Here is a 21,994-nt window from a genome sequence, read left to right on the forward strand (position 1 = left end):
GTTTATATGCGTGGTTAAAAAGTTGGTTTTATTAGACACGCTAGTATGCGTGTCCATAGTGTGCGTTTTATAGACAAGCCAGTTCTATTTATTATTGTATATGGGTATACATAAAATGGGATGTAACTGCGACAGAACTGGCTCAGCTCTGTTGAGGGATTTTTTCTTCTCCAGCCTAACAGTCATTAATTGACTTTCAAAAAAATAAATAAAAAAGCTTCTGCCCAAATTCGAACGCATGGTCTCGACTCGAAGGAGGTAGGTAACAAGACGAATCAATCCACCAAGCTGCCCATCTATAGTTATTTTGAGATTAGTTACAATAACCTGTTTCTTCTATTCCATAGGGACCAAAGGATAGTTACAATCTATAGATGAATCATTTGATGCTGCGCAACTCACAAAGAAGAAATTCTTCCTCTTCCTGCGCATGCTCTGCAACTCATTCATCCCTTTTACCCCAAACCTATATTTCCATTTCCTCCTCCTTTACTACTCTTTCACCCCTCTATTCCCAAACACTAGTACTAATGCTTGGACTTGGTTTTGTTGTTGTTTCTTGTTTGCTGCTGAATCCATTAAAATATTTTGGTGCTTAAGTGTTTTAATGGATTCAACAACAAACAAGAAGAAAACAACAAAAACAAGTCCAAGATGCTCTGCCAAGTTAACCTGCAGCTGAATGGCTATAAATAGCTCATCTGATAGACTTGCCTTCTATGAATGCATAAAACCAAACGGTTGACCTAACAATGCACCTCTTAATTGGAGTAAAAGCTAATGAATTAAACGATTAGATTTAGGCTTTGGAAATAGGGTGTAGCAGAGTAATGACGGCTCTGAAGAGGGTGTGTATGGTATTGAAAAGGCGTTAATAACCAAGCGACAGACACTTGACCAAGCTCCATAAAAGACCATTTATGGCTAAGCTACTACCATTATTTAAACAAGGTAGGGGATAAACGGATTATTATACCAAAAGAAGAAATCATAGAAATATATATTAAGAAAACAGATAATGGCAGAGAATGCTAGTAGTTCAGCAAATGGAAATCACAACGAGCCACCACCCAATTCAGATGCAATGGTACGTGCAAAGTTGACAATTGGGACTTTATCAATCTCTGAGATTGAAAGGTTGATTCCTTTTCTGAATCAGGAGAAGATAAGGAAGAAAGAGCAAGAGGAGAGAGAAGAATTTGAAAGATTAAGGGTTGAAAATGATGAGGAATTTCAGTTATGGATGAGAAAGTTGGATGCCAAAAAGGCACGTCGACAGAGGCAGAAGCTTCAACGACGAGGAGAGTGGAAGTGTTCATGGGGGAAAACTCGCAGTGCGACTGAAAGTGATAGTGAAGATGAAGAAAAGAACCGTGAAGGAGTAGAAGATGAGGAGAGCAGTGATGATTCGATGAAGAGAGATGAGAGCAAAAGAAGCAGAGAGGAAGAAGAGGAAAAGGCAAGAGTTTGAAGATGTGATGTATGATGGTATTTTCAATTAAGTTGTAGTAAGATGATTCGTTCACTCAGACTTGTTGAAATTGTTTTTAGGATTAATAAAGGAAAAACACTAAAAATATACAAATTATGTCACAAGATGAAGAGACGCTGAGACGCGGGATTCCACTACTTTTCATATTGTTATGGTTCAGTCATTAACTCTAGACAATATAGCTTAAACAAAAGAAGTTGTGACTCTAGTTCTTTGCCAAAAATAGATTTCATAAAATATTATTTGTAAGTTAAAAGCATGACGCATCTAAAGTATTTAGAACTAAGCATGCGGCATCTAACAAAATAACAAATAATTAATAGAAATCATAAAGCAATTAAATCTATGCAAAAATTCAATAAAATAATTAATTCATTTACCACAATCATGAAAATTTGCTTCCTCCGTTGTCCCAGTGATGGGGTCTAGCTCCGCATGGTGAAAACACACTCAAAGGAATTTTTCATTGCTCAAAAAGGTGCTTACAAGGAGAAAATGGAGAAATAATCAAACCGGTTTGTAACATTATATTTGTAAAACCAGAGAACTACGACCCACAGTATGTGTTACTGATACTGTTGCTCTAAGACCCACGTTAAGCGTCGTTGTCACTGTTGGAAAACGACTGTCTTTGGCAGTTGTTCTTCGTATTCTACGCAAGCAGAAAAATATTCTCTGCAACTCGTCCAATCTCCTCTCTGTATCTCTCTATTCTCTCCCCAACTCTCCATCCCCTTCTATCCATCCCAGCACTCTTTAAATACTCGACAGGCCTCATTAACTTCTCGAATCTTCTCCAAATCCTCCACATAACTTCGGCAGTAAAGAAAATATACTCTCCGGAATATCTTTCCATATTCGAATTTATCGCGCGTCTGAATGGTGTTACACATTCTGACAGACTCAGTCAACAGCCAGCACGAATCCAACTTCCTCCGGCCACACGCAGAACTCCAAAAATATCACCGAGACTATTTTGTTTCCCTGTTTCGTCAAAACTCTTCTTTATCGATTCTGTGACTCATCACTACCCTGTTTAGATAGAACAGGCCGATACCAATTCATTTTGTGCTCGATTCTGCCTTAAACTTCTCACAAATCCAAACAAATCATTCAGGGAATAAACTCGAGAACAACATTCACTGTTTTCTTCCAACGGCAATTCCGACCAATTTTAATCGAATCCAAACCCATTACCAGGCCTGTTAAGACAAATCTAGTCATCCCAACAATATCCGCCATTGAGTCTCCTTCAATCCCGACCAAAATGCGAACCCTAATTCTGCCACTTGAGTTCCCGCCAAAAACTGATATTTAAATGGGGAAGATGAAGGCCCCTTATCCAGTCGGGGGAGAGGCGGATGAGATTAGCAAGTGCGATTAGAAACTGCCTAGTAGAAATGGGGTGCCCCTTAGTAATTAGGTTACCCCTTATCCAAAGTGAGGGTCCGTATAGCAAATGTCCTCCGGGGGTGCACCGAGCAACTTTTCGAGCCGAATTTTCCAACAATATTTATTTCCAAAAAATACCTACAAACACACAAAAACCATAATAAGGACAAAAACGAGCACTAACAATACGAAACATTAAGGACAAATTAGACACATAAATGCGTCTATCAAATACCCCCAACTTATTATTTGCTAGTCCTCGAGCAAAACTAATAAAAATAAAACCGAGTTAATCTCGGGAGGGTTTACCAGAGGTGTACCCACAAAACCATGACTTCTACTTGGTCACAAGTATCCAAAGAGCTATGAGGACATACATATTCTCAACCTATCTCCAAGTAACTAGAATGCTAGAAATTAAAGGTGCCAGCTCTAAAGCTGACTAAAGAAAAGGGGAGACACATCCGCAACACTGCTAGATAAAGAGATATCCGCTACACAGCTAGATAAACATTGTAAGATGCGTCCGCTGATTTACAGCTGGATAAGATTAGGAGAGAGATAAAGATGAGAGGGACATCTGCTACACAGCTGGACTAATTACGTGTGATGAGTTAAACCAGTGCTAGAAAGATCTTGTGCCAGATTGAAAGCGGACTAACAAAGCAACCAAATGTATCTTTCTTCGACTCTCTCATAGTGCTCAGTAGAAACAACGTCTTCTTCGGTCTTCAACTGTTGATGATAAACTCGAACCTCGTAGAACCTTGACAATAACTTTCTCTTAATTTCTTGCTTGATTAACTTCTTATAATTTCTACTTCCCTTGGCCTTATTGAACAAAACGTAACGATGATTTTTTTTTTTTTCATTTTTCATTTTCATTTTTTTTTAGACAAAAATAACAAGACAAAAATTTAAATGGCCATGAGAGAAGGACTTTAGAACTTGGATCTTCGCAACTTGTGATGTCTTGGTATCATGAACTTCAACAACTTATATCATTTGTTCTTATAACTTTTTGTAACTAAGTCTTCAACTTTGATTTTTGAAATATTCTTTTCTATTGTTCTAAACCTTAAACGTCTTCAACTTTCTTCATATATTTTGATGTCGCTCCGCTTGTTGATGATGATAAGTTTCTACTGAGAGAGAGTTGTAATAATCCAGTAACTAAGACTACATTGTGAGGTTGCTTTGTCTTTCTGGCATTTCCTCCTGACCTACTCGCCTTTCCATCATGGATGGTTAGGTCCATCACGGTCACCCTCTAAAAGGAACAAGTTCTCTCCTGAATTTCAAGGATCTCAATGTCTTTTTCTCTAATGTCTCAATAGATTGTTATCTCTAGCATTCCAATTTTTATCTTTTCGGTGAGAAACAGTATGTAAAATTAGCTAACACGATACCATGTGACGCTAGAAGTTTCAAAAATGTGACTAAAATACCCCCAAACTTAAATCTAACATTGTCCTCAATGTTCTAAAGATAAAATTAAAAGCATGAACAAGGAGAAACTGTTTCCATTTGAAGGAAAAGAGATAAGGAAACATATTACATTGTCGCAAGAATATTGGGTTACCTCCCAAGAAGTGCTAAGTTTAAAGTCTTCAGCCAGACATTGGAAGAATTAGTCACCTCATAGAATCATATAGAAGTAGCCGGAATAACTGTGGGTCATCTGGATCAAAAAGTATTACCCACAAGAAGAGGAAACTGCAACAGACCAAAAAGATACCGAACATACCCTTGTTTAAGACAACTACATCTAGTTGTGGCTCAGGTTCAGGTTCTATAACTGGGTCTCTAACAGGTTTTCATGGATTTCCTCAAAGCTAAGATCAGGTATTAGAGTCTGGAAAAACTCAACTAAGAACTTAGAAGCACATAACAAAACCTGAATAACTGGGGATCCTCTAAGTCAATAGATTTGACTCACACAGCTGACCACAATGAAAGAGGTGGTCTTCCTTAAGAAAATGTGTCGACCCTAATATCCTAAAGTGATTAGGTTTAGTCTCAAAACTTAATAACCGACACATTAAAATCAAAAGTTCCCACAATTGAAGAAAAGTTTTTGGTGGGAAAACAAAGTCAATCTTGGTATCATAGCCTGGGTTAACCACATCAACCAGAGGATGGGTTTCTAACAACTGAGCTTCTTTCTGGACATCATTAGGTTCGGGAAAACGTGTATGAAGATAATCTTGTAAGATGGTTGAGGCACAAATGTCAAGTCCTACAGGAGGGTACTTTCTAAGAGTTAAAGCACACGGAGAATGATAATCACCCCCAAACTTAGAGTTTTCTGTGTCTCTAGAAAGACTAGTCACAACTTCCCTAATTTCTAGGTCATCAGATTCCTGGAAATGGTCAATAGATTCTTCTAAGTTGGGTTCATCCTCACTCATTTCTACGAGTTTATCATCTTCTAAGACTAGTGTTTCTAAATCGCTAGATTCTAAAACAGTATTCTCAGGGTAAACTCTTTCCTCTAAACCATCATCACAATCATATAAAGGATTATCAGAGAAAGTTTCATATAAAGGCTCATCAACTAAGGTTTTAATCATAGTTACCTCCTCCGATTCACTGATAGGCACATCAAATAATGGATTATCCAACATACTGCAGGCTAAAGGATCATGAACTACATCGTCTAAAACGGTGGTATCTCTAGTCAAATCCTCATCCTTTTGAATAGGTGAATAATTATTAAAATTATTTGGATTTGTACTAGAAACAACACTATCATTATAAAGCTCAATCGGAGTAACAAATTCCTGATCACTATGCCTACATATTTCATGTTCTTCATCAATACTATCCTCATCATAATCATCACTATAATAACATGAAAATGATCGAACCTTATCAAAACAAGTAGTGTTACCAATTCTAACCTCGTCATCTTGATTATGTGAATAAAAACTATCCTTATTTTCGAGGGTGGTATTGGGAAAACTACACTGGAAATTAAGACTATCCTGAGCAAGTTTTTCCACAATCCTATTTGTATTCTTAGTAAATCGCTTGAGGGTCTCTTCTAGAGATAACTTATTTGACCGCTCTACGGACTCTTCTGGGAGAAGAATATTATAAGTCTCTTTCATAAATAACTTCCGTGTTGACTCATTGAAACTCCTGAGAGACTCTTCTAGAGAAATAAAAAGATTGTTTTGCTCGTATGACCTGTGGGTATCTGGATAGTAATTGAGCTCACAATGGTATGGACCATAACCTTCAAAAGTTTCGTGTTCCCAATCACTATTCACACTATGGTCATAAAAAGGATAATGTCTAAGCTGCTCAGTCGGATACTCATTGTATTGGTTATTATAATACCAGTTCGACATCCTAACAACAAGGGAATTCTAAACAAACACAAAGAAGGCTGACTCGACCACATCAAGCCTATTTTATCTAGCAAACAAAAAGCATGATGGCTCCACTTAGATTGTTTCTAGACCAGATTCTAATCATTCGAAAGGGAATTCGTTACAATTTGAGCAAACCCCTCTGGAATCAATCTGAGTCAAAGTAAGTTGAATAGAGGCGAGGGAAGCTGCATAGAGATTTGATACCCAAGGCCTCACCTCATTACAAGGCGGCGCAGTCACACATTCAACTCACAGAAACCATCATGAACTTGGAAGTATGCTTAAAAGAGTAACCAATATTTTTCGAATGACTTTTCTATTAAGCTCGTTACCCTATCGGTCTCGTTCTAGTCCAAATTTTAAGGCTTAGGTTCGCGTAGGTTACGTGTTCCTAATGCGGGCAAGAAGGAAACGGTGATGAAATCCGAGTCCTTATCTTGATTTGGCCATGCCTTTCCCTTTACTAGAAAATTAAATCCGATTTCAGGTCCTCAACATATAAGCATACAAAATCATCCAGTAAACCCGGTGACAGGGGGTTCGCGGGTGTTTAGTATTCTTACCTCCCGTTCCAGACGGGGGATGAACCGTTGAAGTCGACTCGGGCCACGACTCTTATGTCATGTACGAACCCGAGGGGCCGAGGCGATATCGTAATCGCCGTCCTTCTCTGCAAACAGTTTATTTAAAAGTACCCTTCCGTAGGGTTTTAAAAAATAATAATAATAAATAAAAATGTCCAATGTCCAAAAAAAAATGTCCAAAAAAAAACTTTACAAAAAAAAAACTTAATTACAGTTTCTAAAAAAATAAAAAAAATAAAATAGAATATCTATATACAAAAAAAAAATTCTTCTTCACTCCTTTTGGATTCCTCCTTTTTTTTTCTTTGCCTTCGCTTTTGTTTTGAGCACTTTCTCCCTTTTCTTTAGCTCAGTTCCAAATCTGAAAGCAAACAAGAAATACCGAAAGGCGTAAAAAGGAACAAATAAAAAAAATAAAAATAAAATAAAAACAAATTTATAAACAAATTCACGTCGTCGGCGCCAAAAATTGATGTTATTTTCAATTGAGTTATAGTAAGATGATTCGTTCACTCAGACTTGTTGAAATTGTTTTTAGGATTAATAAAGGAAAAACACTAAAAATATACAAATTATGTCACAAGATGAAGAGACGCTGAGACGCGGGATTCCACTACTTTTCATATTGTTATGGTCAGTCATTAACTCTAGACAATATAGCTCAAACAAAAGAAGTTGTGACTCTAGTTCTTTACCAAAAATAGATTTTGTAAAATATTATTTGTAAGTTAAAAGCATGACGCATCTAAAGTATTTAGAACTAAGCATGCGGCATCTAACAAAATAACAAATAATTAATAGAAATCATAAAGCAATTAAATCTATGCAAAAAGTCAATAAAAGAATTAATTCATTTACCACAATCATGAAAAGTTGCTTCTTCCGTCGTCCCAGTGATGGGGTCTAGCTCCGCATGGTGAAAACACACTTAAAGGAATTTTTCATTGCTCAAAAAGGTGCTTACAAGGAGAAAATGGAGAAATAATTCAAAACCGGGTTTGTAACAATTATATTTGTTACAAACCAGAGAATTACGACCCACAATATGTGTCACTGATACTGTTGCTCTAAGACCCACGTTAAGCATCGTTGTCACTGTTGGAAAACGACTGTCTTTGGCAGTCTGTTCTTCGTGTTCTACAGCAGCAGAAAAATATTCTCTGAAACTCGTCCAATCTCCTCTCTGTAGCTCTCTATTCTCTTCCCCAACTCTCCATCCCCTTCTATGACATCCCAGCACTCTTTAAATACTCGACAGGGCCTCATTAACTTCTCGAATCTTCTCCAAATCCTCCACATAGCTTCGGCAGTAAAGAAAATATATTCTCCGGAATATCTTTCCATATTCGACTTTGTCGCGCGTCTGAATGGTGTTGACACATTCCGACAGACTCGGTCAACATCCAGCACGAATCCAACTTCCTCTAGCCACACGCAAAACTCCAAAAATATCACCGAGAATATTTTGTTTCCCTGTTTCGTCAAAACTCCTCCTTTACCGATTCTGTGACTCATCACTACCCTGTTTAGATAGAACAGGCTGATACCAATTCATTTCTGTGCTCGAGTCTTCCTTAAACTCCTCACAAATCCAAACAAATCATTCCGGGAATAAACTCGAGAACAACATTCCTTGTTTTCTTCCAACGGCAATTCCGACCAATTTTAATTGAATCCAAACCCATTACCAGGCCTGTTAAGACAAATCTAGTCATCCCAACAAATATCCTCCATTGAGTCTCCTTCAATCCCGACCAAAATGGAACCCTAATTCTGCCACTTGAGTTCCCGCCAAAACTGATATTTGAATGGGGAAGATGAAGGCCCCTTATCCAGTCCGGGGGTGCGATTAGCAGCTGCCTAGAAATGGGGTGCCCCTTAGTAATTAGGTTACCCCTTATCCAAAGTGAGGGTCCGTATAGCAAATGTCCTCCGGGGGTGCACCGAGCAACTTTTCGAGCCGAATTTTCCAACAATATTTATTTCCAAAAAAATACCTACAAACACACAAAAGACCATAATAAGGACAAAAACGAGCACTAACAATACGAAACATTAAGGACAAATTAGACACATAAATGCGTCTATCAATGTACAAGTGCTATCTCGCCGAAAAAAAGAACAACCCTCGTAAGTTTGCTCGAACCATGTCAGAACCCCTGAACGTGGATTCTGACGGAGAGGAGATTCCTGGGTTAGACCTTGATGGGGAGCCTGTTTTTTCCGGCGGTGAGATGGTGGTTTGCAGTGAAGCAGAAGATGAGGAAGAATAAACCGAAGATAGTGATCTCCAGGGTCCCTACACATCTTCAGAAAATGATGATGGTACTGGTGCCTACTATGAAGATGATGAGTTAAACTACAGCAGCAACAGTGATGACGATTCTTGGTGATTGCCTTATATGTACAACAAATCCTTTAGAACTAGAGTAATGTGATATTTTGTGTTAGAGCACTGCTCGGTGAAACTCGCATGTGTTGCTATCTCAAGCATGTTTGTCAATATTAGTGATCAAAACTATAAGTCTTGATTTCTAGTCTCTTATAGCTGAGTCTCGGACTAGGGTAATAAGTGTAGTTGAGCTCAAGGACTTCACGACGATTCGTCATACAAGTAGAAGGACTACTCGAGGAACCGGTGGAACTTCTCGACAAAAAGGTATGTGGAGACTTGAACTTATCTATCACTCAAAATTCTATCTATTCTATCTCCTACTCTTTGAGACAAAAGTCGTATGCTATATATATAGATTAGATCATACACATTTGGTATTTCGAGCCGAGTATACCTTGCGTATCTATATCTCGAAATATGTGTTGGTAAGCTTTTCGCTTCGACCAAGTTTAATTATCTTTACCTAGTGACGAAAGTCATGAATGTTTCAATCACTTTGAAAATTTCTTTGATGAGAAATGGTGTAACAACTATATAACGTACTCTAAGAATATTTCAATGATTGGAATGAGAGTTTAGATTACATAACCAATGTATTCCTTGAACCGAAGTTCTCGAACTTTGTTGATCAAGAGAACCAGAAGTATGTCAAGTGCCAAGTCCGCGAACTCAGTCCGCGAACTGCCGAAGTTCTCAAACCCGAGAATTTCTGCTAGAGTTGACAAACTACTTGCGTGAGCCCAGTCCGTGAGCCCAGTCCGCGAACCGGCGAAGTTCTCAAACCCGAGAATTTCTGCTGGAGTTTGTAAACTCTGTCCGGTGTCTTAAGTCCGCGAACCTAGTCTGCGAACTTGAGAAGGTTATATATCTAAATATGATCTCTGAACTTAATCTTAAAAGACTAAGGAATTCTTTTTGCAAACCGTGGCTATTAAAGTTCATGAACCGATTCTTGTGAATCAAATCATCTTTGCTTCAATTGTGTCTTGTGTAGTTACATAAGATTTCCTTGCAATTGAACAACTCTCTTAACTAGTTCATTTGAGTCATTTGAATTAGTTATGGTGAAGAAGAACATGGTTGGTATGAAATGCTCTTATGGTTAACCTTTTTGGTAAACTATTGTTGAACCAACAATGTACATGTTTGGGTGTGGTTTACAAACCTAGAAGCGTACAGTCATTTGTGTATGACAAGCTAAGTTTTCGATCTAACGGTTGAGAAATATTAGCTTGAATTTAAATCAGGTTTTCATCTAACGGTGGATATTGATTGCTTTGTAACCAAGGCAAAACCCTGATTTGAAAGACTATATAAGGGGACATCTAGCAACTCTGAAAAACTAATCCCCACACCTTACGTGTGCTACTAGTTTGCGTGCTAGAGTCGGTTATCCTTTAACCTTTGGTTTTCTTCTTCTAAAACCAGGTTAATGATTTGAGTTTTTTCGTGGGTTGTAGTAATGAGGTTCAAACTCTCGGACTTGTGAAGATTAAATTTAAAGGTTTAATAAAATTATATACAAAATTATTAACAATGGGTGCGAGAGGTAACCAAGACACTAGATTCCACTATTATGCAAAATTGAATGATAAATATTTCAAAACTCTATTCAATTCTTAAGTCCTCTTTTATCTTTAATTCACTATCAATCATACAGATTTTCAAACATTATTAGTAAACCTTAAGCATAGATTATCAAGAGATTAAACCAAGCATAACCTATCAAACTGAATAACAAATAATTAAGACAATCATTCAAACAATTTAAAACTCTGCAAAAGCAGCGATTAGGTGAATTATATAATTAAATGAAATAGTTACCCATTTATGTTGCGTGAATAGCTTCCTCCATTGCCTTGGTTACGAGGGAATTAGCTCATCATAGTATAAATGCTCTTAAAATAATTTATTATGGCTCAAAAATGGTTTACAAATGATGAGAAGAAGAGAAAATGGTGTAAACAGCTAATGTGTGACCCACAGGAAGCGTCACACAAGAACGATACATATGAAATGCTGTAGTCTTTGGGAAACTACGACCCACACTCCACTGTCGCTGTCACTGTCAAAGAACGACAGTCTTTTACAGTTTATTGTTCTTCGTGTTCATCTTCATGCAGCAGTAGAAACAGAGTTTTGTTAAACTCTGATTTCGTCTTCTCTAGCTCTCCCTAGCTCCCCAAAACTCTCGACACCCTCTCTAGTAGACCCAAAGAGCCTATTTATACCCAACAACAGCTCCAAATCTCGCCAATAACTCCAATATAATTCTTCATTATGCGGGCAGTGAATAACAATATTTTCCGAATATTTTCTTACCAAACTTGGAATTTCTTGCGTAAACTTCCTCCCTCCACGCTCCAAATCGATTTTTCACGACCCAAAGTGATGCTCGAGCCATTCCACATCATCAGAACACGTCCATAACTCTCCATGATGCGTGATTATCATCCTCCAGTGCATGCTTGCCCTGTTTTGAACTCGAGAATCAAAACACGTATTCCAGACAAATTTGATCGAAACCACCACCCAAACTTTGTTCCTTAACCTATATCACATCTTTATACCAAATTTCAGCCATTGAATCGACCCATAACCCCTTCATTTTAACGATCGAAATTCTGCCAGAACTGTTTAGAAATTTCTCGCCAAAATCGTTTCAAATGGGGAAGAAACTGGTAGTCCCCTATCCAGAGTAGGGGTGCGAATAGCAGCTTCCTTGGGGTGACCTGGGGGTGCCCCTTAGTAATTAGGTTACCCCTTATCCAAAAGCGAGAGTCCGAATAACACTTGTCCTCCGGGTGCCAAAATCAACTTTTCGAGCCGAATTTTCCAAAAATGTTTATTTCCTAAAAATACATAAAAACACAATATTAGTACAAAAATAGAGTTCCAACAATACGGAAATTGAGGACAAATTAAACACAAAAATGTGTCTATCAGTTAACGACTTGAAGACTTCATTGGGATTGTGAAGCCAGACCGATACTACTTTTATCGTAGTTGTGTGATCTGATCTTGCATCTTCTATCGTAATAGTACAATCATATTGATTGGCTAAAGCTTGTTTGATTTCTCCGATAGGCAAGATATAAAAAGTAATCACAAACACCTTGGTCTCATTGTTTGTGATTCCACGACATCTTGTTTCGCTACCATACGATTAAGATTGTTGTGAGGTGATTGATTAATCCAGGCTGTTCTTCGGGAATATAAGACCGGATTATCAATTGGTTCCTGTTCACCTTGATTATTATCAAAAGACGGAACAAAAACTTTAGGGTTTTTCTGTGAGAGACAGATTGATCCTTTGATAGACTTGTCTGTGTGAGACAGATTTGTTTATTGTTAAAGCCTGCGATTTTGGATCGTAGCAACTCTTAGTTGTGGGTGAGATCAGTTAAGGGAATCAAGTGCGCAATATCCTGCTGGGATCAGAGGCGTAGGGAGTACAACTGTACCTTGGATCAGTGGGAGACTGATTGGGGTTCAACTACAGTTAGGGCTGGCAACGGATATTGGAAGTTCCGATAAGGTTAAGGTTAAGGATTATCGGATATCCGATAACATCCGACGGATATCAAAAAATCCAATTCGATAAGGTTAAGGTTAAGCTATCGGATATCGGATTTTTATCCGTTAAAATCCGATAACTAGGAAAAAAACTAAAAGCTTGAAAAAAACAGACTCTTTGTCTTTTCAAGTTCAAAATGTTCAGTGAAAAGTACAAACCCACACAAGCACAATGTTTAGAGTTAAAGAGTTTACTCCCAGTCTAGTGAATTCAAAAGAAAGTACACAACAGGCTACAACAAAGCCAGAAAAGAAAAAAAACAATGTCTAACAGTCAGAGAGGCTAACAATGTCAAGTGTCAACACACTAGTGAGTAGTGTAACTTAGTGTGATCTTGCTTGGATGCCTGACATGTTGTATCATTGCATCAACTTCACTTCAGTCAACGACTTCCATTTCTGCATTCACAAATCACAAAGAATCACTTGACAAGAAAATTCTGACATCCAACATTTCAGTTTCTCAAAGCTTTCACCACTATAAGCAACAGTGCAACACAAGGTGAGCAGAAATTTAATAATAAAATTGCAGATGAGAGCAAACATTGCTACAAAATGTCTTTCAATATTTCACAGAAGACAAATGCAGCTGAAGGGCCTGGTAAAACGCTTGTTACCGCCAAGATCTGGTCTACCAAGTTAAAAATGAACTGCATATGTGAAGGTTTGTACTAGTGTGATACTATTCTGAGCTGTTTAAAGTTATTGGATGCATTCTGTCAGGCTTGGTATTTGAAAAAGGAAATGTGGCAGTTGCGCTGGATAGTGGATCCTTAATTCTTGCACACGCCTAATAAGAGACATTAAACAAAGTGACGTTGAAGCCTAGCTTGGTAATTAAAAATGCGGGCCTTAACTCCCTATAAAAAAAGAAACGAAAAAACGCTTCCATCCAATGCTTTGCTACTATTCGCTTACTCATGAAAACCTATACTGCATAACAGATGGTTGATGCAGCAATCAATTTAATCTCTCCCAACTGTTTTAAAAATGCATACAGGCCCTACCTTAACTTCCCAGAATGGAGCTCTTTACAAACAAACATCATCACATGAGGTACATCTTTTTGTTTGCTATTGTACTACTATAGATATTGGGTTATCAAATCCATTTTGAATAATCATAAGAGTTCAAGAATTATGTTTGAAATTTGCACCACACATATTATTGACAATTAGATACTACTTGAACTAATTAAGAAGGTGAAGTACCTGAGTAGGAGTTTTGTCGCAACTTCACCACCAACTTTGCTTACTTGAGTCTCTTTCTCCAGGCCAAAGATGAATCCCTTCACGACACTTTCAGCTGATAGTAGTTTGTTCTTGATCTGAAATCACAAATTTATTAGTAGGAGCAAATTCAAATTAGGCTAGAAGGCAACCAACCCAGTCCACTGAATCACTGGCTGCAGACCTGCAACTAAAGCTAACCCTTTTCATAAAAATACTGTGCAAAGTTAGTGCAGCCTAGAGATACATGGGACTTTGTTCGGGGGAACTTAAAGATTTGTGAAGTTATGCACCGCAAAACACAGAAAAATACATGATAAGCTTTTAAGAGAATGAGAAAACAAAATCTGGCTAACTTCACATCATTTTTTTAATCAAAATACTAACAACACTTAGAGATTACAACTTACATTCTTCTTCTTTGCTGCTACTGGAGTTTTAACACTTTTCTTGGGAGCCTGCAATAAACAAATGAAGCAATGGATATGAATATATGATACTGAGGTTACAATCTGAAAAGAGTTCAATACAAATCGAAGCGAATCAATCTAAAAGATTAGCTGAACAGAAACAACAATATGACCAAGAAATCATTCAATCACTTCAATGGGTTATATTCAAACATGAATCAGAAAGAACTGTTCTAGAGAATCAATTGAAGTTGTGCAAACCCTAGAAGAGGGAGGGATTTAGATCGAACTGATATAGAAAAATCAAACCCCTAACTATCAATATTAAGTTATTCTTCGACCTCATATTCCAGTTCAGTTTAAACCCATCTCAAATCTTTCATCCGAAGCCCTAATTTTTTATTGCAACACATAAACCCTAATTTCATAAGAATTGAACATAGAAATCGAACAGAAATCGTTAACAATATAGAGGGGGGAGCGAATCAATACCTGATTAAGAGATTAATTATTGGAGAAGTGAGAACTGAGTGATTAATCGAGAGCGAGACTGAGACTGAGAAGGGAGGAGCGAGACTGAGAAGTGAGAAGGGAAGAAAAAAAGAAAAGGGAAATCAGAAATGTTTTCTCTTCGCTCGACTAGTATTGTATTGGTATGTGAAAATTACTAGTAGGTCCCTACCCTATCGGATATCGGATATTAACCAATCGGATAGAGCCCAATCCCATTCCGATAGGTTAAGAGGAAATATCCGACAAGTTATCGGATTCGGATATCCGGTATCCGATATAACGGATAAAATTCTATAGGATTTCGAATAATCGGAAACGGATTCTGAATATCGGTTATCCATTGCCAGCCCTAACTACAGTCCAGTCCGAAGTTATCTTGGAGTAGGCTAGTGTCTGTAGCGGCTTAATACAGTGTGTGTTCAATCTGGACTAGGTCCCGGGGTTTTTCTGCATTTGCGGTTTCCTCGTTAACAAAATTTCTGGTGTCTGTGTTATTTCAATTTCCGCATTATATTGTTTTATCTTTATAATTGAAATAATACAGGTCATGCATTTAGATCATCAATTAGTATAATCCAACCTTTGGTTGTTGATTAACATTGATTGATCCTTGGACATTGGTCTTTGGTACCGTCCAAGTTATTCCTTGTGTTTGATTAAAGACTCGCTAATTTCTATTAGCTTGAGTAAATCAAAATAAGAGAGAGATATTAACTCCTTGAGATACTTTTACATAGATTGAGTCTGACTGTCTAGTTGATTCTCTAGAAAGTGTTTCGGAGTTAGTCCATACAGATTGCTAAGCGAAATATTGGGTGGTGTTGTTAGACCCCCGCTTTTTCATTTTGATTACTATTTCTCTTGTGCATCTTCATGAAAACTTGTGGGGATATTGATGGTACTTTATGTTGCTGAAGAAGTATATGGAGAATGGGGTTCAATTTCAAACATTTGGTGGTTATTTTTTGTTTGATAGATGCATGGTGTTGATGAAGATCTTAGAAGATGTAAGGTGATTTGGGGGTTCAGTTTGCAGCAGGTGCATTGTTTGGATAGCAGCCGGGAGAGTTGCATTGGTTATGATGGGTAAACCTTTTCCGTCCCTTTCCCCATTTATTCTTTATGGACTTTACCTCATTGTATATTTCTGACGGGGTCATAAGTTCCGGAGCCTTTTCAATTTCGTCTTTTCCGTTGAACCCCATCTGATGTTTGAATGGATGATTGTATGGTAGGTATCTTTTATGCCCGGTATAAACCTCTTTTTTACAATGTTTTAGCCTGACATAGTAAGTATTTCTCCCACACACCTTACATGCGTCTCGTCCCTAGTAGGGGTAGCCACACAGTGTACCGAGATCCGGGTAATCATTTATTGTCCATAAAACAACCGCACGTAGAGTAAACATCTCCTGTTTCAGCGCATCAAAACATTCGACTCCCTCAAACAATTCCTTGAGATCCTCGACAAACGGTTATAACATAACATCAATGTCCTTACAAGGCCCCCCATCGATAATTAATGACAACATGGTGAACTTTCTCTTCATACACAACTCTGACGGAAGGTTGTAAATCATTGTCAGAATTGGCCACACATTGTGCTGTTTTTGCATGCCTTTATTTACGTCAACCCCGTCAGCCGAAATCCCTAGCCGCAGATTTCGAGGATCATCACGAATTACGGGATATCTTTCATCTATATTTTTCCATGTTGGTGAGTCCGCCGGATGCTTTAAAACACCCTCTTCTTTCTTTCTGGTGTCGTGCCACAATAAATATTCGACAATTCTCTTTGATTGAAACAGTCGTTTCAGTCTTGGGATAATTGGGAAATACCACAAGACTTTTTCTGGAATTTTTTCATGCACCTCTTGGGTGGTGTCGTCAACTTTCCATCTTGATTCCCCACAGGTGGGACATTTGATGTGATCCTTGTAATTCTTCCTATAGAGAATGCAGTCATTGATGCATACATGTATCTTTACGTAACCTGAACCCAAATCTCTCATCACCTTCTTAGCTTCATATGTACTTTTCATCATCTCATTTCCTAGAGGGAGCATGGATTTTAACGGTGGTAAAAGTTCATTAAAGAACTTGTCGGAAGCTTCGTGCTTGCTCTTCAAGTTAAACAGTTCACACATTGCAGATATCTTTGTAAAATCTGCACATCCTTCGTATAGGGTTTTCCCAGCATCTTTGAGTATCTGTTGCATCTTCTCAGAATCCTTTGAAAAGCTATCTCCTAATAAAGCACTAACCATTTCTATAGTCTCTGCAACATGTGTTGGTTCATCATAGTGTGGACCGTCGCTGCCATTACCATCCAGAAGTGTCCACCTTGATGACTCATCTCCTTCTCCGTGCTTAGTCCATACGGCATAATTTTGAATGAATCCAGAAGAATATAAATGAAACTTAACTTTACTTGCCTTGTACAATTAGAGGTTGAGACATTTCACACATGGACATAGAAACTTAACTTTTCCCTTGTCGTATGGTTTCCGTTTCCCATTCGCAATATCCTGTTGGTATGTATGCGTTGCAAACTTTATAAATGCATCGACTCCGTATTGATAACGCCGTTGGGTTCTATCGGTATACATCCAAGATTTATCCATTACTCTAGGATCAATTTTGAATTCTCAGGTACCTGGACGGAGAAAAAACTTGTCAACATCTTGTGAAAATGTTATTGTGGTCCGAATAAAACTACGAATTATCATTGCAAAGAGTAATACGTGCACAAAGAGTAATCACAAATCACAATGTGAGTTCAGTTATCATATATGAATCATACAAATAATCATAGGTTAGCTACCTACATACAGTTGCATGTGAAGACAATATTTACCCTACTATGACCATTAGAGTTACAATCTCAGTTAACAAAGCAGTACTGAAAAGAATTACTTACACGGTCGATCCGATTATTCTGCAAAGCAAAACTAACAGGGGAATATATGGTTTATCCAGGAGATGAATCAGATGATCAAAGTAAACCACTTGTTTTATTTTCTAGGGGGAGGTTAGAAGATTTAAGAGTATAAACATAAAATGATTTAAGACGAGAGAGACGAACACAAAGGGTAAATGGAAATTCGGCAATATTTTTACTAATAAATAATTTGGAAAAATATTTAAGTGTATATCGTAAATAATTAGATAAAATAGGAAGGTAAAGATCCTTCAATTTACATGCTGCACGTTCTATGTTAAGAATTTTCTCAGTCAAATCTTGTTATCCTGCTGCATAATTTTATGCTTTGACGACTCTAAAAGACCGGAGTTAGATGCGATGTAACTAATATTCACTCCATCCTGAAGATTTTTTTTGTTCATACCCGAATTCAGAAAATAAATCAAAATGATAGCTAAAAAGCGGAGTACGTGTTGCTGCAGTTGTTATAATGGTACTAAAGTAAAAAACTAACTTTGTAAAAAGTGGAGTACGTGTTGGTACAGTTGAAAAATAAAATCGTAAGAACTGGAAGAAGCTATGGCCCTAATTAGAATTAAGTGAACTAAAACACATTACTCTAATTGTGTGTTCTGTCCAATTAGAATTAATATCTAAAACCAAAGATTGATTCATCCAATTAACATAATAGGTTTGATCATTGATGGATTTCATTAAAGTCTCACAGTCTGGTTCAAAGATAACATAATTAAAGTTCTTAGAGGGTGCCAGAGTAACAGCTGCCAGCATAGCCTTACATTCCAGCTCCTCAGCTTCAACTCCTATCTTCATTCCTCCATTGAAGCATTGTCCTTGCACCCGAAAGCAGCTACCTGCACAATTCCTTACTATTATCCCTATTCCACTTTGTAATGAATCCGACTTAAAGAAGCATCAAAATGCAGAAGAAACAAGATTAGTTCCAGGTGACACAAGTTTATTAATTCCATCTATTGACATTTTCCTATTTGGAGTTATGTTCTGAAAAATCTTTGAACATCAAATAGTACAAACTGATGCTTAAAAAAATGTCCAAACTGAAACCATTAGCAATTTATTAATCTCATGTCTAGTAATTCATGCACCAAAGGTAACATTGATATTTAAAACCAACCAAATAGATCTAGCATAACCACATTCAAGGAATAGGTGATTACTGGATTCCACGGGATGGTTACACAAATTGCAACGCAGTTCAATATCATTTCCATATCTAGCTAGTTTATCTCTTGTTGGGACTATATCTTTTAACACTTCCAAACAAATAATTTAACTTCCACAAAGATTTCCATACCTGTGGAGAAACAGAATTAGTACATGCGAAAGTATTAGATGGACTAGACAACCCATTATAGACACTCTTTACAGAGAATTGGCCTTTCCTATCTGGAAGCCAAATAAGAGTATGAAGTCCAATTCACCCACCATTGAGTTCTGGTGGTACTCCGAAAATATGAATACTATGAAGTAAACGATTTCATCAAATGTGAATGCATCCCCCTTTTTCTCCAAGTAGCGCGCTTTCACGGCTTCGTGCTACAAAAACAACATACAAACTTATTTGGTTACATATTAATTGAAAAAAGTATTGTGCCGAATAAACCATAAAGATACGTACAAGTTGTAGAGGGGACAAGCTAAGGTGGCTTGCGTGCGATATCCGGTGTTTGATTTTAAAAAACCCAGCTACCGCATCTAGGATGATGTTGTTCCTATCCTTGATTTGTTGAACACTTCTTCTTTTCGGGTTCCCATAATCTTGGCTAAATTTGTTATGTATCTTCACCCAACAGGTTTCGGTCGAGGAGCGATTTAGAACTCGACTTTTGGCTGCCCATGCTTTGGTTTCCAAATCTTACGCGGATTCAAACGATGCCATTTATTGTATGTGGAGGTAGGGAATGAGTAGGTTCTCTAATATGCTACAAGTGGAGTGCACGCGCGTTGCTGGTCGAACACCGAGTTTCAAATACGCCTTCTTCCCTGTTAAACCAATTGCTTAGCATGATAGAACACCATTGCGAAGTGAAGAAAAACAAAATCGAGAGAATACAACAACAGATTCTCCTTTTTGGCTCTATAACAACGCCGACTTAATATACAATGCAACTTTTACTCCTTACAGCAACAAAAGCTAATTCCTAAATCCATAAAAAAAACCACTACTAACAAAAATTAACTCAACCTAAACCAAATTCCACAATTTCCGTCACAAAATTCACACAAAACATTAATTGTTTCAACCAATTAATAATGTCTAACAAAAATCAATAAGGAAATCATAAGGAAACGTGATCATCCATGTGAACCCAAACCCAAAATTACAATCTTATTATTAGAATTTATCAGAGAATGCTCTAGATGAACTCTCTCTAAATTGGTTTATGATCATAAAAAAATGAAAGACCTGAACAAAACAAAGGAAACCCTAATAATATCGATGTGCTTTCACAATTTCCATCACAAATAAGCTATAGAATCCCAGCCAAGATCATAAAAAACTCCTAAAATTGACAGAACCCTAGGTTTACATAATATAGTAGAAAACGGTTTTAGTTTTAGGAAATGTATATACCTGAAACCCTAGCGATAGTGATTTCAAATTAAGAAAAACCCATCCCCCATTCATGAAATTAAACAAGTAAGTTCGAATTTAATCTGATAAGAGATGTAGAGATTTTTTTTTCTATTTCCTTACCTAGAGTTTCTCTTTTTCGCCTCTTCCAGTCTTTCTGCCGCACAAGTAAGAGAAGCAAATAACTTTTTTTTCTTTTTTCTATAGTTATTAAAGCTACTTTAATTAACCAAAATGCTATTTTACCTAGGTTTATCACGTCGTTATGACATAGTGGGCTAGAATAGATGTCATTTAGACTAGGGAACGTGTTCGATTAAATCTTTATCTTGGGAACAGGCGTGACCCTCCAAGAATTTATAGTCTATTCCTGGTAGAGTAGTTTATTAGGGGATTAATAGGGAAACCAAAGAGTCAAAGAGCAAATAATTTCAGAGAGAAATTTGTAGAGGGATACTACTGTTTACTGGATTTTTCTAAATCAAATAAATCAAAATGGCTGGTGATGATGATCAACACAGACGAAAGGGTAAATCCCACATGACTGAAGAGCAACTATTGAAAGAGTTGGAAGAGAAAGAAAGACGAGAAAGGTTATCAGCCACTATGCAGATGATTGGGCAGATGACCAAGGATGATCTGGAGAAGGTACAAAAGAGAGTAAGTGACTTGTTATATGATACTGAACTCCAACCTCTCTGGGAAGATATGCATGCTGCAATAGATGAAAACAAAGCAGAAGAGAAACCAGTTGAAAAACCGGTAGAGAAACCGGTACGGATTTTGCAAAAGAAGCGTCATCTTGATTTTTTCATAGATGAAGAAGAGGAGGAAACTTCTTGGAAGTGCGGGGTAAAAAGATAAGGTTGGCTGAAATGGTAGTAATGAAGAAAGAATATGGGCCGCATGATAGTGATGCAACTGCTTCCGAAGATGAAGAGCCTGCTGTTTTTGTTGAGCATCGAAGTGATACACATAATTTTTATGTCCTAGAATAGATAATTAAGGAATTTCGCGAAGATGAGAGATTTGGGATTAATGATGCATTGTTGTCCCAAAAGACCGATTCTGAAGCGGACGATGCAGATGAAGACAAGGAGGAAGAGTGGTATGATGAGGAGGAAGAGGGGTCTGATGAGGAGGAAGAGGGATCTGATGAGGAGGAAGATGAATCTGATGATTCTGATTCCAAGTGATGGGTATGACAATGAGTAAGCCTTGTCGACATTTGAATTCTTCTGTACAGATGGTGGATTTTTGGGTAAGTGCTCGAATGGAAATGATGACATAATGCTAAAAAATGGTTAAGGAATAGATATTATCATCAAAGTACAGAGAATAATTCAAATGGAGAGGGGTCTAATGCAAATGGTAAGTCACTGAATCATGTGTTTGTTTTTTGGTTCTGGCAATGGAGATTGAAAATGCAGGGTAATGTTATGTTTATTTGCTTTTTTCGTTTTCTTTTTGGTATTTGGATTTTTGT

At 37.4% G+C, this 21,994-nt stretch overlaps 1 protein-coding gene across 1 annotated transcript; it reads left to right on the plus strand.

The window, feature by feature from the left end:
• Positions 1 to 1,018: 1,018 nt before the first annotated feature.
• Positions 1,019 to 13,613, plus strand: LOC113312236 (protein MNN4-like). Its single transcript, XM_026560993.1, has 3 exons — positions 1,019 to 1,459; positions 13,396 to 13,483; positions 13,543 to 13,613. Exons 1-3 carry the CDS (start codon positions 1,019 to 1,021, stop codon positions 13,611 to 13,613), a joined length of 600 nt encoding a protein of 199 aa, XP_026416778.1.
• Positions 13,614 to 21,994: the final 8,381 nt, after the last annotated feature.

This window comes from Papaver somniferum, chromosome 9 (assembly GCF_003573695.1).
Source record: "Papaver somniferum cultivar HN1 chromosome 9, ASM357369v1, whole genome shotgun sequence".
NCBI lineage: Eukaryota > Viridiplantae > Streptophyta > Magnoliopsida > Ranunculales > Papaveraceae > Papaver > Papaver somniferum.

Excerpts from the sequence above, each read along its gene's own strand:
- LOC113312236 (XM_026560993.1), top strand. The coding sequence starts at position 1,019 with ATGGCAGAGAATGCTAGTAGTTCAGCAAATGGAAATCACAACGAGCCA. Across the intron at positions 1,460-13,395 it reads GAGAGGAAGAAGAGGAAAAG|AAGACAAATGCAGCTGAAGG; the intron begins GCAAGAGTTTGA and ends AATATTTCACAG. Across the intron at positions 13,484-13,542 it reads AATGAACTGCATATGTGAAG|GCTTGGTATTTGAAAAAGGA; the intron begins GTTTGTACTAGT and ends GCATTCTGTCAG.